Raw genomic sequence first — 15,913 nt, forward strand, 5'->3', positions numbered from 1 at the left:
CACTGAGAAATGGCAGACTCCTGTGCTTCAAACTACTGGAGGCAGATTTTCAGAGAAAAAGTTTTTATTCGGAAACAAGTAAGCACTGTGCTCCACTCCAGGAGGAAAGAAGAGGTCACGCTGTAACACCACCATGCACCAACACTCCTAGGTAAGGGGCAGAATCATCCTTGCATATGAAGCACCTGCAGGGAAAGTGACTTCTGTGAGTGCTGCCATTGAAATCAATTAGGAAAAGACAGGAAGACAAAATGGTTGGACAGTGAAGCTAGATTAAAATCATTTCAGCACTGAAAGTAATTATTCCTTAAAATTATTTACCAGGAGACGTGACAGATCCATATTATTCACCCTGTCAGCTGAAGCTTGGTATCTTGCTGAACTGCAAGCCTGAATCTGAGCAGGGCAGGTTTTGTCAGGATGAGCTGAGCCGCTTTCTGCAGAGCAGGAGCTCCAGTCCCCAAGGTGCTGCCATCAACAGCACCGTCACAGCAGCCCCCCAACCTGCAGCAGACGAGCAGGCTGTGGGTAGGCCCTGCATAGGCAGCAGGTCAGCCATGCAATTGCTTGGTGGCACACAGTGCCAGCAGGGGCACTTGCTCCAGGTACCTGGCAGATCTGCTTCTCATGGGAGCTCAGTGCCTGCTCGCTTTTCTTGGGAGTGAAGGAAGTTGCTTTGAGAGTTGAGGGAAAAGCCTGGTTGCAAGCTTTGGCAGTCACGCTTGCCAGAGATTACCGTGCTTGTGGCTGGTACCAGCTTTCATGTCTCAGCTACACTGATGCTTCCTGTTAGTTAAATGACAGACTTGGTCGGCCTGCATTCTTAAAATGCCTGTATGTTTGTGGCCATTTCACACTCTGATACAGACTCTAAGTTTCTCACATGGAAATTTCCTCCTCTTAAATATGTGCATTGTTTTAAAAGCTATTTCTTCACAGCTTAATTCTCTACTCAGATGCAGTTTGCATACTTTCCAGACCCTTTGCACTGCCACACAAAGCCTTAGGTAGCAAGGTGAATGAGCTTTAGTCTAGGCTCAGATATGTACTGGAGAAGCGGCTGGGCTTGTGTAAGATGCCAGGCGTCCAGACGTTTGTCATCGCAGCAGTCGTCCAGCCAGCCCTATTGAACAGTGAAGAAGGTACTTGCTGACCCTGCTGCCTTTGTAACATGTGAGGAGTGCCCAGGTGATTTGTTTTGGACATCTGAGCTATACCAGGAAGAGTGTAATTTCCATCTTAAGGACGGGAACGGACGTCTTTGAAATCCACAAGGCCATCTCTACAATGACCACATGACTGTAGCCTCAGAAAACACTCATTATTTTCAGGCCTGCCAGTAAACATCCTCTTCCAGACCTGGCTCTGCAGGCTAAGGATCCTGAGACTGGAATTGTCACTACTGGAAATCAGGCCTCTTCCCATAGCTCTGCAGGCTGGAATTGTGCTGCTCTTTCCAAATCTGCCCTGGAGAAAGCACACTGCTGGGCACAAGCCCACATTTGTCAGCTCTTTGAACTAACCCAGCTGACCTTGCCTGAAGCAGAGTGGAGTGCACGTATTCCCTGGACACACACACCTTTTTGGCAGAGCTGTGCAGGTAGCTCAGCTATGGAGAAAATGCAGAACTAGAGCACGAGGGAGTGAGTCAAAGGGGCTTGCAACCTGAATACCCACATGTGGTCTCTGGGAGTCCCATGGGTTTGCTTAATTGGGCCAGTGTGTGCAGAGCCCATCTCTCTATAAACAGCCGTGCCATGGTTGCAATTAAGGATAAGCTTTTGATGCCAATGAGGTATTTGTTTTACCTTCATGAAATACCAAAATAAGTACTGTCTTGGTGAGAGGACATGGTATGACAATGCCTGGTAACAGTTACACTCAGGGGTAATTAGAAGACAAAGGACAGAAAAAAGACAAGACAATATAGGATGAAGAACTACATACACTAGAAAGCAAATCTACATCTATGCAAGACCATGGCATCAAGATAAGCATACTATATGTCTAGCAAAACCTTCCTAATATAAATGTAGTGTATATTAATTCAGGTTTGCTACTAATGTACTTTATCCAAGCCTGATGTGCTGAAAAGATATTTGAACAACAGCAAGAAGTTTTGCAGGTGGTACTTGGAATGGCAGTCACGTTTCTTAGCATCTCTTTCTGACCTAAATTCTTTCTAAGGATTGAAGTCTGTTGTGGCCAGGTCTCAATGCATACTTGGCTCCAGGTTATTGTATTCATGTCATTATTAAAGTCACTACTTAGATTTAAAATGCTTTTAAAGAGTTTGAAGATTCTGCCTATATAACAAGCCAAGGAATATTCTTCAGATGAGGTATACAAGTTGTGCCCAGCACTCCTGAAAATCATTTGGATTGCACGCATTTGTGATACTGCTTAATTTAAGCAAACAGCAAAATTGGTGCCACAGTAAAGACAATTTGACTTTATAAAATGCTTCTCCTTTAGTATTGATAGAGAATACTAGTAGTAAATTTAAGACAATGTAAGACAGTAAGAATGATTTTTGAAACATGATAATTTCCTCTTCAGTTCAAAACGATCCTGCTATGTCTAACTGGGTGTGGAGGGATACAAAATGCCTTAATCTTTTCCTATTTTTCTGGTTCTTCTAACTGATGAGTTATAACAACTACAGATGAGTGTGTGCTATCATCAGAGACCAACCACTAATATAGATTCAATTATATGATTCATTCCTGGCTTCAGGACTTTAGTATTAAAAAACATGATAATTATGAAATAATCGTAATATATTGGGATTTTCAAAATGACACAATTGCACTTTTTGGTCAATATTACTTAATATTTCCTTCAATTTTACTTTAAAAGTCATCATAGCAGACATCTCTGACATCTCCAATATGCAGGATGCCTGTGCGTATTCACATATATTAGGAATACCTTCCATTCATTTGCCTGTGATGGAGGACATTTGTCAGCAGGGCTCCAGCCCACACTCCTTGAGTCACAGCACGTACTATGTGTGGTCAGGAAGTGCAGGCATGGGACTGGTGCCTGCCAGAAGCAGTACCCAGATGGAATTGTGGGCACCAGCAGCTGGGCTCTCCCAGGCTCCCTCAGGCTTGGGTTTGCTTTGCTAAAGACATCCGTGAATTCTCCTCCCCAAAGATTTCCCATCTTGTTTTGCTATTTTTTAAGTCAGGTAGGCATATTAACAGAAAAGGAATCTGACAAACGTGTGCATAAATGAAAAACACGCTGCATAAGTGTTAACTCTGAAGTTCTCCTCCAGTACCAGAATTGTTCAGGAAAATAACAGCAAGAAGATTCCAAGCTGTTCCAGAAATAATCGAAGCGATGTTCCTATTGTAGCCATTTCATTGCTGAAATCCTACTGCAGTTTAGTAATTCTTAGACATTGAACAACAGCTCAGCAAAGCCAGCCTGGTTTGCAAATTTCTTAAAACCAGGAGTGCCAAAGATTTTTTTTCCTGCCAAATTAGTTGCTGTCAGCCAAATGAAAAGGTGTAAATCCTTCCCTCTTGTTCACTCAGTTCCTTTAGCAGTTCTCAGGACCTGACAGAGACTGAAACTACCCGCTATTAGCAGCAAGAAAAAGTATGAGGCAGAATGCCAACTTCTAAATTAAACAAACAAAAAACCTTTTCTAGCTGGCTTTAAAGGCAAGTATATTTCTTTCACACCTAGTGCTCTATACACAGTCAAGTTTAAGCGAGCATCTGGAAAAGTACCAAAGACATATATACTTACATGCGTTTTTGAACACATCCCAAAAGTCTCTGAAGACAGCCCCCTCTGTCTCTGAGCCAGCTGGAACAATGGGAGTTGGGAAGATTTTTTATCGGAGTGGAAAGGCCTAAAGGTCATTGCACAGGTCCCATCAGCATCATGGTGGCACCGTTGTCTGTCAAGAAACACATCCAGAGAATTCTGTAATTAGTTAAAAGACTGCTTAATTTTATTGTAGGTTTTCACTCAAGAAGAGTGGCATATTTTTTTGTTTGGTTTGGTTGGGTTTTGGATTTGCTTTTAGATTTCAGGACTCCCCTAACTCAGGAAATTATTCCTGTGAACAGAAGTCCAAAAAAGCCTTTTCTCAATTGCATCCATTATCTTTAATAACACATTCCAAACAGTTCTTCACCATGAATAAGAAAACAACAGATAAGTAAGCTCTTTTTTGAAAGAGAGAAATGACTAAAAATGACTTGTTTATTGAAGTTTTCCTTAATGTAAGTGGGGCACCATATGCAGGAACTGTGGTGTTTCAGTGTACACTGTGGTCCCAGTAAATATGATACTGGTCTTATTAAAGAGTAATGTTTACTGACCAGAAAAAATGTACATGTCTATAAGAAGTATTATGAGATTCCAGACTTGCAGAAAGATGAACTTCGAAGTCCAGCTCTTCAAACCATCTGCCAAATTCCTAAAACCTTGCTAGAAAATGAGGATGGTTCTGAAGAGGGCTAAAGAGTTGAAAAAAATGACACGGTTAAATAGATGCAATTCCTTCTATGGAGTATTATACAGTCTTCCAGGCTTCTATGAATCTCCTGATAAAACTTATGGGGTGATACATAAGCCTACGCTGGAAAACTGCTTCTCTAAGTTCGGAAGGACATGCTGATTCACTGGCTCCCTAAATCTTCATATTCGGGTATTTTTATGCTTTGGCATTCAGTCCTACACTAGCTGTAGAACTCACATATGGGGCATGCTGGATAACTCTGATTTCCCACCACTTGGCATGACGTTCTTGTGCTTCCGTCCCCTGCCAGTGGTGAGAAGCTGCTTAGACCGCACAGTCAATTCACTCTAGTAGTTACTTCTTCCTGTTCAAAGGTGGGGGTGAAGAGGAGCTTGCACTGCTGAAAAGCCTCATATAGTATAGTATACTCGTATAGTAGAGACAGATCAGCAACAGGAAGAAAAATGCACACAGACACCATCCTACGAGCCCTTGCCCACAGCTTGTTCAGAAAATACCTCAGACATTCTGAAAACTCTCAACAGCAGCTTGCTCAGAATATACCCATCCAGTCAGTGGTAAGATTCTTCTCAGACAGAAGCTCCAACTCCTGTCTTAGAAAGGTGAATGGAAACAGTACAGAAATGTTATTTACCATCAAGATGTCCAAGAATTTCTATTTATAATTCAGTAGAGCTTAAAACACCAGAACTCTCTCTTCGTGTCCTTTTACATTTTCCCTTTCCTAGATATTCATCATCGAAGAAGGAAATATAGCCACCTTTCCCTGCAGAGAGGTCTATACCATACCAACCATTTCCTTATGTAGTTATACCAAGCTCTTTACGCATGTGTTAGCATTAGCTTGTGAAATTACTTTTTGGACTTTCCCTTCTGATCAAAACTCTTTGCACCTACTTCTGTGACTTCCTCCTGTGTGCAGCTGGCTCAGACATCAAGGTCTTTGAAACCGTCACGGTGCTGAACAGAAGACCAGGCAAGGCAGGCTGCTGTCACTGCTCTGTAGTTATTATTACACCAGATGTCTTCCTTAAAAATATATATACATATTTACACACATACGCATGCATATATATTTGTTCTCAGTGGCCTTAGTTTGCTTAACAATAATACATATTTTAAGATACTCCTCATCGTTCATAATAACACATGTGTTACTCAAGGCATATTTGTGGAGGCCTTTTAAACTTGAAACTTAAACATTTAATTAAAACTTACTGTGCTTTTCAGGCCTGCTTGCATGAGGCCAGACTGGAGGTAGAGCTTCAGAGCTCAAGTCTCCTTTCTGCAGCAGGAAGGAAAAATAGTGCCTATCTTAAGTTGTCAGAAATTTAAGCATCTGAGCAGAATTTTCCTCACAGTGTCTTCTCTTTGGTATCACACAGTAGGTGAAATGAGGAGGATTTTGCTCTGTGTTTTAATGATGGATAGTGGTAACCGCAGAATTCTTCATTCAGGGATTTCTCAAGGCCATAGGAATGACTTGGCTTGAAGGACTGTGCGTCCAAACATACAAATTACCCAATAAAATCTGTTACTTTCCTCATGCTCAACAGTGCTGGCTCTATGGATCAAAAGCTCTGTTGGGTAATCCCACATCTCAATTGTAATTTGGTGACAAGTATGGATTTGGAGGATTCTTCGGGGTGTACTTTGACCATGAAGTCTTCAGGTGCTGGAAAGATGCTCTAGCAATTGTACCTCATTTTCCCATTGTTAAAGTGTTGTGCAAGGGAATGCTTGCAGTACTCAAGAAAATGTCATGGTGATATGATAATCCTGAATGCAGGACAGCTTGTTCAGAGTTACCTAATACACAGTGTTTGCCAGAGCAGCACAGAGCTGAGCACCCTGCTCTGCAGCAGCAGCCTGCTGCTCAGGAACAGGCACTGCTCTGACATCAGAATACTCCACTGCAGCTCCCTCTCCTAACCCTCAAAGAGAAGGAACCAAGCCATATAAGTGAGGATGTTAGTCTGTATTTGAAAGGTGGCTTCAAACCTTATTAATAACTCCTTCACCTTAGGTTTGGAAGCAGGCAACGAAACCTTCAATGCCCATAGTTAAATGTGAGGGGTGAGAAAACTTATTGCACTAAGACGTCCTAGCAAGTTGTTTGCCTGAAACTCCATTATGGATTTTGGCAACTGAATGTGCTTCCACAGGATAAAATGAGGAATGAAACTGTTGGCTTAGAGGCAGCAAAGGAAATCTGGTAAGCAGTGCAGAGAATGCTGTCTTAATGGCCAATCCTTTGAAAGAGTTGTTGCTATAGACTGGGGTTGGCTTTACCTGAGTTTCTACTTTGAGCTGTAGTTACGATTATAATAACTAGCCTATACATGTTACTGGACAGCAGCATTACTATTGTTTTTAATGTATTACACCATCAGACAAGCTGTTGGGAGAGAGCAGCTGGACAAGTTGAAGCTAGCCTCCTCTCAATTAGCTGTTAATGATTCTATTTCTCAGTAATGAACTCGCATCCCTCCAGTTTTACTTCTGTACTAGTTTATTTCAGCTAACAAAACAAGATCCAGAGTGCATATCTGTTGACTAGGAGCCCCAGAGCTGTATGCTGAATCACCTCCCCTACAGCCTCACTATACACTGCTCTGCTTTTCTGTTTTCCTTTAGGAAAATGTGGGCAACACCATTTACCTGCATTACAAGTATCACTTTTACAAGGCTTTGAAGACATGGTACAGCTCAGTCTAGTAACTGATGATTACTTTAAACAGAGCACAGGCCCATCAAGCAGAAATAAATTAACATTTTAAAACTAATTAACAGTCTACTTTTAACCTATTTCTCATAGATGTTTCTATTGGTAAGTCATTGGTAAAGGACTGGGAAGATGCCCAGAACTTAGGGCTCCCCACCTGGCCATGATTTCTGGCTGCTTGCATATAACATACAGTGTTTGTCTCAGACTTTCCCAGTCAAGGTTCATTTGGAGCTGATTTGTTTGCATTGCATTGTTTTATAAATAGCAGACATCCCCTTTCCCAGAATGCTATTCTATCAAAGCAGGGAAAAGAAGGGAGAAAAGAAAGGGGAAAACTCGCCAAGCAGCAACAAAGGAGCAAGCAGAGCAACCGAGGGGCTTCAGGCACTGCTGTGTGTGCAGCAAAGAGGAAAAATTATTCAAAGAAATGTACAATCCTGCACCCTTTGAAACAATTACATGCACACAAATTACGGCATGGTTTCTGTCCACACAAACAGATTATAGTGCATTTGCTGTCATCTCCATATTATTCCATGCAGCCAAAGATAGCATTGCTCCTCCGAATTGTAATTTGTATTACAGTACAGCTCCTGTTTTACATATGCATGGCTGCTTCATCCCACTTCACTAATTCCACAGCCACATCTCAGAGCAGCTTTTGTCCCCCATCCAGGAAAGCCCACGACTTGGATTTCTCTTGCCTTCAGCAGTAAGTGTAGCAGTCCTGGTCAGGATGAGGAGCAAAGCAGGATGGCACACTACACACTGCAGCAAGGGGGCAGCTGCACTTGTAAGAGATTTTTTTAAAGGCCAGTGACCTTCCCACATTTGGGCAGATTTCTATTCTATCCATCATGAGGACAATGGTGATTTCTAAGCAGATGACAAATCTGCACAGAAGCAAGGGGCGCACACCCTGACTGGTAGGTACTGATCCTGGAGCTGAGCACCAGCTATTTATCTTCCTGGACAGCTTTCACAGTCTTTGTCAAGTCCTTTGTTGCTTCAACTAAACTGCTATATCCGGGATGGGGCAGGACTAGTTCAAGTGCACTACAGAGGGGTGCAAATACAAATCCTTACTCTAAACAAAATAGCCTTTCAACAAATCATCTTCAAATACAACAGAGACATTTATTCCCTAGCCTCATTCAAAGAGCAACTATACGGAATTATTTTTGCTGGAATCAAGATGGTCCAAGTCAGGTTTCAAAACATTACATTTGGCAAAAGTAATTACCAAAGGAAAAATCAGTCATAAGGGGAACTGCTGAAAATCTGAAACATATATAGCTTCACATTAGTGTTAAAAGTCTCAGTTGTATGTTTACCATCCATATCAGCGCAAAACCAAGCACAAATCCAAAATCAGAACAAAGGCTGCTATTATCCCTGAACTACCCCATGAGAGGTTTTGGATAGACACAATATGTCCTACACAGATCAAAATGTGCATTTTCAGGAGGTAGTCTGGACTACTAAGATTACTCTTTTTTTTTTTTTTTTTCTTTTTTTTTTTTACCATTTCAAAAGGTACTTCCTGTTACTGAGGATTGATGTAATCAGCCACAACAGAAGTTGGGCCAGCAGTTTTAACTCTGTGGTGAATCTTTTCAAACATCTCATTGTATTTATTCTGGCAGTATTTATTCTGTTTTGGGCCAATAATGGAGGACTTACTTGCATTGTAGAGATACAGAAAGCCAGGCAGAACTGCTCCAGGAAGTACATCTTGACTTCTCTTGACTTCTTGGTGATACAGGGTTTACCCTTCTCTGCTCTGCACATCATCTTGACAGACTGTGCCTTTCAAGTTCATTTACCACTGATTGGATACAGGGAGTATTTCAGGAGTGAAAGGAAAGGAAAATTAAGGGAACTATAAGTAACCCTCCATCAGGACCCATCAGTGAAACAGCCACACCCCCATCACAGAGCACAGCTCACTCATCCCTACCCAGTCCTCCCCAGACAGATGGTTGGAGAGTCAGGTGCTAGTTAGATCATCAGCAACACCTACGGTTTCAAAAGGGAGAGATCAAAAACGAGATTACAGTTGTAGGTGGAGAAAACACAAGGCTAAGTTACAGTGCCTCTACTTGCTATCAGCTAGTCTATATCTGAGTTTCTTATCCTACCAACTCACCCTACCGCAGACAGGTGGGTCACAAATTCTTCAGGTAAGTCCTTGTAACAAATAAAAGTGCCATAACAACCAACCAACACCTGTCACCTCCCTCACCCTTTACAGGGTGAACAGAAGTTTTCATCTCAGTGTGCTTTGAAGGATCCACTGCCACTCACTGCACAAGGAAACAAGCATCTTATTCTTTCAGTCTTCCTTTTCCCATAGCATTCATTTGCACATCACTAGAAGCTAAATTTTGTCCTTAAAACTTACTTCCTTCTATCTCCTTAGCCATCCTTACTTGAACATTTAAAAACTCATAGCTAATATCCTTTCTCCATAACAAATCCACCGTTTCCTTAGAGCCCCTTAGCCACCTCTCTCTGCATTTTGGTCTTCTCCCACTGTCATCACAGATTTCCACCCGGACTTTCCATTAGCATTTACCACTCTCCATTTACTTATAAATTCTACCTGTCTTGCTGAAGAGAGGGAAACCTTTGTGTACCTTCCTGATTTCTTACAGTGCAACGCTGTCAATGCTCAGATCCAGTTCTTCTTGGAGATCATGGGAGCTGTAGTTCTCTGAAAACCAACCCTGTGCCCTCCTAAAGCTATCAGCAAAAAGGGATCGCAAGCTTCACCTTCTCCTAGAATTGATCCAAATATTTTTCAGGCAAAAATAATCTGTAAGCTCTTCTCATGCTGTAAGTTCTACCCCAGAAAATTTGAGCAAACGTATTTGTTAAACATGACATGAGAAATCTAAATGTGTTGTATATAATTCTGGTACAAAATATTACCAGGAAGAGAAAAAAAAGGAAGGAGGCTGAATGTTACATCTGAAGTACCAAGAAAGTGCCTGAGGACACTGAGGTGTCTCAGGGGGAAAGGGTAGCCAAGGAGAAAGCTCACTAAATGGAGGCTTTCAATTTGAAACAAGGCTGGATGCGATCACGACTGGGGCAGAATTCAGACAAGAGGAAAGTAAAACCATCGGTTTAGTAAATAAGATTTGCAATTTAGCAGTTACAGGTTTATCTCAGACCAGCGGGGCAGGAAACCTGAGTCACCTCTTAAGGACGAAACTTGCATGTATTTAATACAGCACAATGGAGGTTAGATGAATTATCACTTCTAAAGGTAAAAATAGTTTGTTAAAATATTTCAGTCAAGTATTATGAGTTTGAGCACCCTCATGGTGGCAGGCTTTTCCTTTGGCTTGAGTTGTCCATTCTTCAGTGTGAGCCTAATACCTCTTGTCCTTCCACCACTGAGCACCTATCAGAAAAAGTCGGGTTTCATCCTCCATGCTCCCAGTAGGCAGCTGTAGTCAATGCTCAGATCCTCCCTGAGCCTTCTCAAAGCTAACCAAGGGCACTTCCCTCACACTGCCCTGAGCCTTCTCAAAGCTAACCAAGGGCACTTCCCTCACACTGCCCTGGGATGCCATGATGGTGTGGGGCAGGGGGTGGCCACAGGATGGGCTGAGCCAGGCCGCATGGGTTGCACATGTCTGACTTCATCTGTTATTGTCACTTTAACATTACTGGGAATAGGTTGCAGGATTACTTTGAGTTCTTGAGCTGCATCCTTGGAGACTTTTATTGCATAGCTGATTACAGGTGACATGAACAGTACCCTTCTCTTTAAAGCACAGGGAAGGACAGCTGATGGAAGAGAAATATACTCCAGATTCTGCAAATACAACCTTGCTTAACAGCACAGCCTGTGCCAGCTGGTATAAAACTATTTCTTCGTTTGACCCAAGTACCTTGAACTCTGTAGTTACTTTTCCAAAAGCACAAGACCCCAGAAAGCAATCAGGCAGCTTCATATGCTAATATGTTCAAACTGCAATGCTTTGAGTACAATGCAGATGTAATACCACAGCACCTAAGACTGATGAGCCTTGGCTTTTACCCATTTTTGCATTATTCTTTACTGCATTCTTCGAGTCTCCTAGATAATCACGCTGCCTGTGAGCTACAGCAGAAATGAGCCTAGCCCATGCAATCATGACAAATGATTCTTTGTAGCTTGTTGCAATGATGTTAAAGCTGGAACAAATTTCATTAACTAGCAATCAGAAGCCAAAATACCAATAATGACCTATTTTCTATTCAGAAAACAAAGACACCGGATACCTACTGCCAAAGGTACAATGTGATACAAGAGACAAGCTAAAGAAAATACCCAGAGGACATGCACAAAGACTTTAAATAGAAAGTTTTGTGAAGCAAATGTAAACACACGGGGTTTGTTTCTCCTTTGTATTACACACACTTTCATTGATGCAGTCCTGATTTCCCTGGGCTCAGAAATTAATAATGCCCAGGAAGGGAAATGCCAGGGGAATGCAGAGCAATTCAAGCACAGGAAGAGATTAACTACATGGGCAGCATACATGGAAAGACGAGGGAAAGGGGAATGATGCCAAAGGCTATCCAGCTCTGTGAACAAATCGTTCATTTCTTAAATTCCCTCCCGTTCAGCGTGGTAAAGGGCACTTGTGAATAGGTTTTGGAGCTGAGCCGGTAACTTTTCTTTAAGGTTTTGCAAAGCTGATTTAAATACTACTGACACAGCCTTAAGTCTCCAGCTCAGCTTAGCAGTTAACCAGATGAGATGGGTTTTTGAAAGCCTCTTTTAGGGTGAAGCCTGAAGTTCAGTTAGCCTACATTGATGACATTTAAATTTTGCCTCAGGTCTTTGCTAAGAACTCAAATATAACTGTTAGCTTTCTTAAATACATCTATCAAAAACTGGAACCATCCAAACAATGCAGGATCTCACATGTTCTATGTTTATTTTTATTTGTAATCGAGATTCTACATCTGCTGTCTTCGTGGTTTGGTAGCACAAAGTACTGGAAGCCAACCAATACGTATTTATATAACTTCTCTTTTGGTCAAAGGACAGATTCCTTTTCTCTTCAAGTCACTAAGAAGTCACTGCAGGCTGTCTAGACTAATATGAACACATGATATCTCAACAACGAATGTGAGGCTAAGTTTAAAGTAGGTATACTAAAAAGAACAGTGTACTGTGGGTCTGCAGTGATGGAGACTGCTGGCAACCACTTGGGGCAAGAATTCTGTTATTGTGGTGGTATTTTGGGCTCAGACTGAAATGTTTAGAAGGTGATCTCAGATGGTTACAGTGGCAGTCCTTACACGTGGCAGCTCACATATGGTGCTTCGCTATAGCTAATAATTGCACGACAGGAAGAAAAGTAGTAAAAAGGATGTCCTTGCATACACAGACTAAGAAAGTCAGTGACTACATTCTCCAAGTCTGTAACCAGAATTTATAGACAGCTATATCGCCTACTTTCACTTGTCATCTAATTGAAGAAAATGCGTATACAGTTAGTCAGCCCATTTATTTTGCTGAACTATCTGTGCCCAAGGATGCTGTTTATTACTAGCTGGGTACAAGTACAACAAAACACCAGGGAAAACTGCCTCTTGATATCATTGCTTTTGTCAGATATGGATGAATACCTTTTTGGCAAGGCCACAGCAGCCCATTTCCAAATGAACTGACCTATTGACACAGGGGCAGAAGAAACATGAGATACAAGCACACACAGACTGTTAAGAAGACTGCAGAGCTTTACAGGGATTGCAGAACAGAACTTGGGCTGCTGTTTGGCTTCCAGACACATCACATTTAGCAGTCTGTAAAGGGCAGATACACTTGGTCTGTACTTACTACGCACCAGGAGCAATTACATTCACAAACAGATTGAGGAAGGGAGTACTGTTGTCTTCATTTGACATGGAGTGGGCTGAGATTCAGAAGCACGTAGTGTGTTCTGTCTCTTAAACATATTATGAATTGTAGTACTAATTACCAAAAGAGCTGTGCCAAATGAATAACAAATAATAAAAAATAACCTTTTCCCTTTTGAGAGAGTGTAAGGGCAATAAATACTGGGGCACAAGAGAAACAGAAGGGGGTTCAGGCTGAGCTGCACAAGGGCTGGGCAGGCACCATCGGCAGCACCCACCACTGGGCAATGATGGGGTTCACTACACATGTGCATCAGCACAGCCAACAGGCATCCCATCTGCCACGCTGAAGAGCATCATCCCTCATGGGCACACATAAATATTTGGTATTACCTGGGAAATACAGAGGGCTTTGTGTACACATTGACACTACTAGCCCTCTGTGGCACAGCTGTAGGTGTGCATCAAGCTTTTATCACTTCTCCTAAGCCTGACTCCAGGCAGCATTTGGCTGGAGACTGATTTTGAGAAAATCTCTGCTTTACTGACCAGACAGGCTCCATAAGAGCCCGTGGGGTGGAAAGAGAGGTCAGGAAAACGACTGTCCTCATCAAAAAAGCATCACCAAAGCTCAGTGCGAGGTCACCCACTGCAGGACGTGCCACCTGTAGGGCCGAGCTCCGCGCAACAACAGCCACAGCAGGGTGCTCCCCCGCATACAGCCTCGCGAACGGACACCCCTCCGCCAAGCACCCTCCCCAAAACCTTCCATCCTCGGGCCCGGCTCGCCGCCTCAATCAGCGGGGCAGGGCCTCGCCGTGCCACCGCCCCCAGGTCACACCGGGGGCCGGCGGCGCCGGGAGGGGAGGCGGCCCCCGGCGGCGGCGCTGGGACCGCGTCGGCAGGCGGCGGTGCCGCGGTTCCCGGCTCCGGCACGATGGTGAGCGGGCCCGGGGACGGCAGCGGGGAGGGGGTCGGGGCGGCCGGCAGGAACAGCGGCTGTACCGGCACTGTACGGGTCTGGGGGTCGTTGGGCGGTCAGTCCGTTCTGCTTGCGGGCTGCCGGGCGATATCTGCGGAATAACGTGCGATACGTCCGCTCCGTTCTGCTTCACGCTTGTAGGAGGCTTAGATAACGGTTATGCTTTTTCTGAGCTATGAAATGCCTGTCAAACGTTATTTGGAGACCGAGATGCAGTGGGAGGGTGCGTTTGGGCTGCGGTTGGAAAATCAGTCTGTCTTTTCCGTGTTCCTATTTGCTTTTGCAGTATGGATTTATAAATACATGCCTGAAGTCTTTGGTGGTTGAGAAGTATGGTGAAGAAATATGGGAAAAATTAAGGTAAGGTGTTTGCAATAAATGCAGTGCAATGTATCGAAAGCAAATGTTCACATATTTAGCAGAAGATTCTAATTCCTTACTGGTAAATGGCAGCTTATAATAATAGAAATAATTATTAGAGGAAGATAACAGGGCTAAAGCAAGAGTTCTGGTGTTAATTTGTTCAGATTAATTTGTTACACTATATAATTAAGCATGACATTTTGTCTTATGGACAATTGTGTGATAGACTCACTATGACAAAAATCTGAAAGTAATTACACTGAAGAGCTGTCATTCTCAATAAGAAATCCGTTTCATTCCAGTAGCTTCTGGAAAACAACTAAATATGTAGTCTTTTTTTTTTTTTTTTTTTTTTTTTGCTTTCGTCATTACTGCATGAGCATTCTAGCATTTTCTGAGAGCTAAAGACATACAAATGATACTTAGATATTCAAATAAAATAGCCACTGAAGCCTGTATAAAAACTCAGCAGCTTTTTGGTCAAGAGTGTGGAGGCCCAAGAGCTTGATAATGTGGCTCTTTGAAGCAACAAGCAAGTAGAGCAGGAGACAGGTTAACACACTGATTGCTCCAGTACCTCCACATTAGGGGTTGGATTCAATGATCCTTTATAGGTCCCTTCCAACTCTGGATATCCTGTGATTGTATGGTGCCCTAATCCTTGAAAGAACGTCATAAAGCATTAATGTGAATTAGCAGAAGCGTGGGGGCAGACACACTCTTAAACCAGTACTGAAAGTAGTGTGTTTCAGTATAAGGTGTGAAGGAGTTTAAGGAGTCAGTGAAATAAGCATTGTTTAATGAATGCTAATTTGGTCACCCAAGCGTGTCAATACTTACAACACCACTGAGAGAAGGATGTTGTCTTTTCTGTTGTAGACTCCAGGCTGGAGTTCAGGATAGTTTCTTGACTTTTGGAGTTTACAAAGATGAGATCACAATGCAACTTGTTGACAAAGCCTGCAAAATATTAGGTAAGTGTCACCATGCCTCAAAAATAAACCCTCCAGATTCACACCTGAGACTACACCCCAGATTTTGGTCTCCTCTTCAGAATGCCTTTCCTATGTTGCAAACATTCCTCATGCACTCTTAATCCATCTGACAGCACTACCTGAATTTCCAAGCCTTTTGTATTTATTAAGTTTATCTTGCCAGGTGTTCCTGCTGATATGGTTCTGAAAGAGTTTGGAGAGTATTTCTTCGAGTTTTGTAAACGTTCAGGCTATGATCACATGCTGAGAACGCTGGGTGGAAATTTGTATGAGTTCATAGAGAACCTGGATGCATTACACAGCTACCTGTCCCTCTCTTACCAGGCAAGTTCAAGTAGTAATTACTGAGTGGGTATGGGTGGACTCTGACAGTTCGCAACCCAAGGAACAGCATGTTGTAGGTATGGATGATTAAGGGAGAAATAGGCCATAACCTGTGTTATATATGTGTATAATAGCCTCTCCTGTGTTCT

At 42.7% G+C, this 15,913-nt stretch overlaps 1 protein-coding gene and 1 long non-coding RNA gene across 4 annotated transcripts in view; one reads left to right on the forward strand and one right to left on the reverse strand.

Moving 5' to 3' along the window:
• Positions 1 to 14,424, reverse strand: LOC107318031. 3 transcript variants are annotated; one of them, XR_001557129.2, is made up of 3 exons: positions 14,106 to 14,424; positions 3,763 to 3,916; positions 1 to 185 (listed from the first exon to the last, which is right to left on the reverse strand). It is a non-coding gene; the product is annotated as an uncharacterized LOC107318031 (long non-coding RNA). The 3 variants fall into 3 exon arrangements; XR_001557130.2 differs by lacking the exon at positions 14,106 to 14,424 and adding an exon at positions 8,916 to 13,673; XR_004308452.1 differs by lacking the exon at positions 14,106 to 14,424 and adding an exon at positions 5,402 to 6,421.
• The window catches only part of LOC107318030 (guanylate cyclase soluble subunit beta-2-like), a 16,306-nt gene continuing 14,065 nt past the window's right edge, over positions 13,673 to 15,913 (forward strand). Inside the window, 4 exon segments of the mRNA XM_032446716.1 lie at positions 13,673 to 14,040; positions 14,369 to 14,442; positions 15,325 to 15,419; positions 15,604 to 15,764. Coding sequence (XP_032302607.1) covers positions 14,038 to 14,040; positions 14,369 to 14,442; positions 15,325 to 15,419; positions 15,604 to 15,764 — 333 coding nt within the window. The 5' untranslated portion in view covers positions 13,673 to 14,037.

This window comes from Coturnix japonica, chromosome 9, assembly GCF_001577835.2.
Source record: "Coturnix japonica isolate 7356 chromosome 9, Coturnix japonica 2.1, whole genome shotgun sequence".
NCBI classification, from domain to species: domain Eukaryota; kingdom Metazoa; phylum Chordata; class Aves; order Galliformes; family Phasianidae; genus Coturnix; species Coturnix japonica.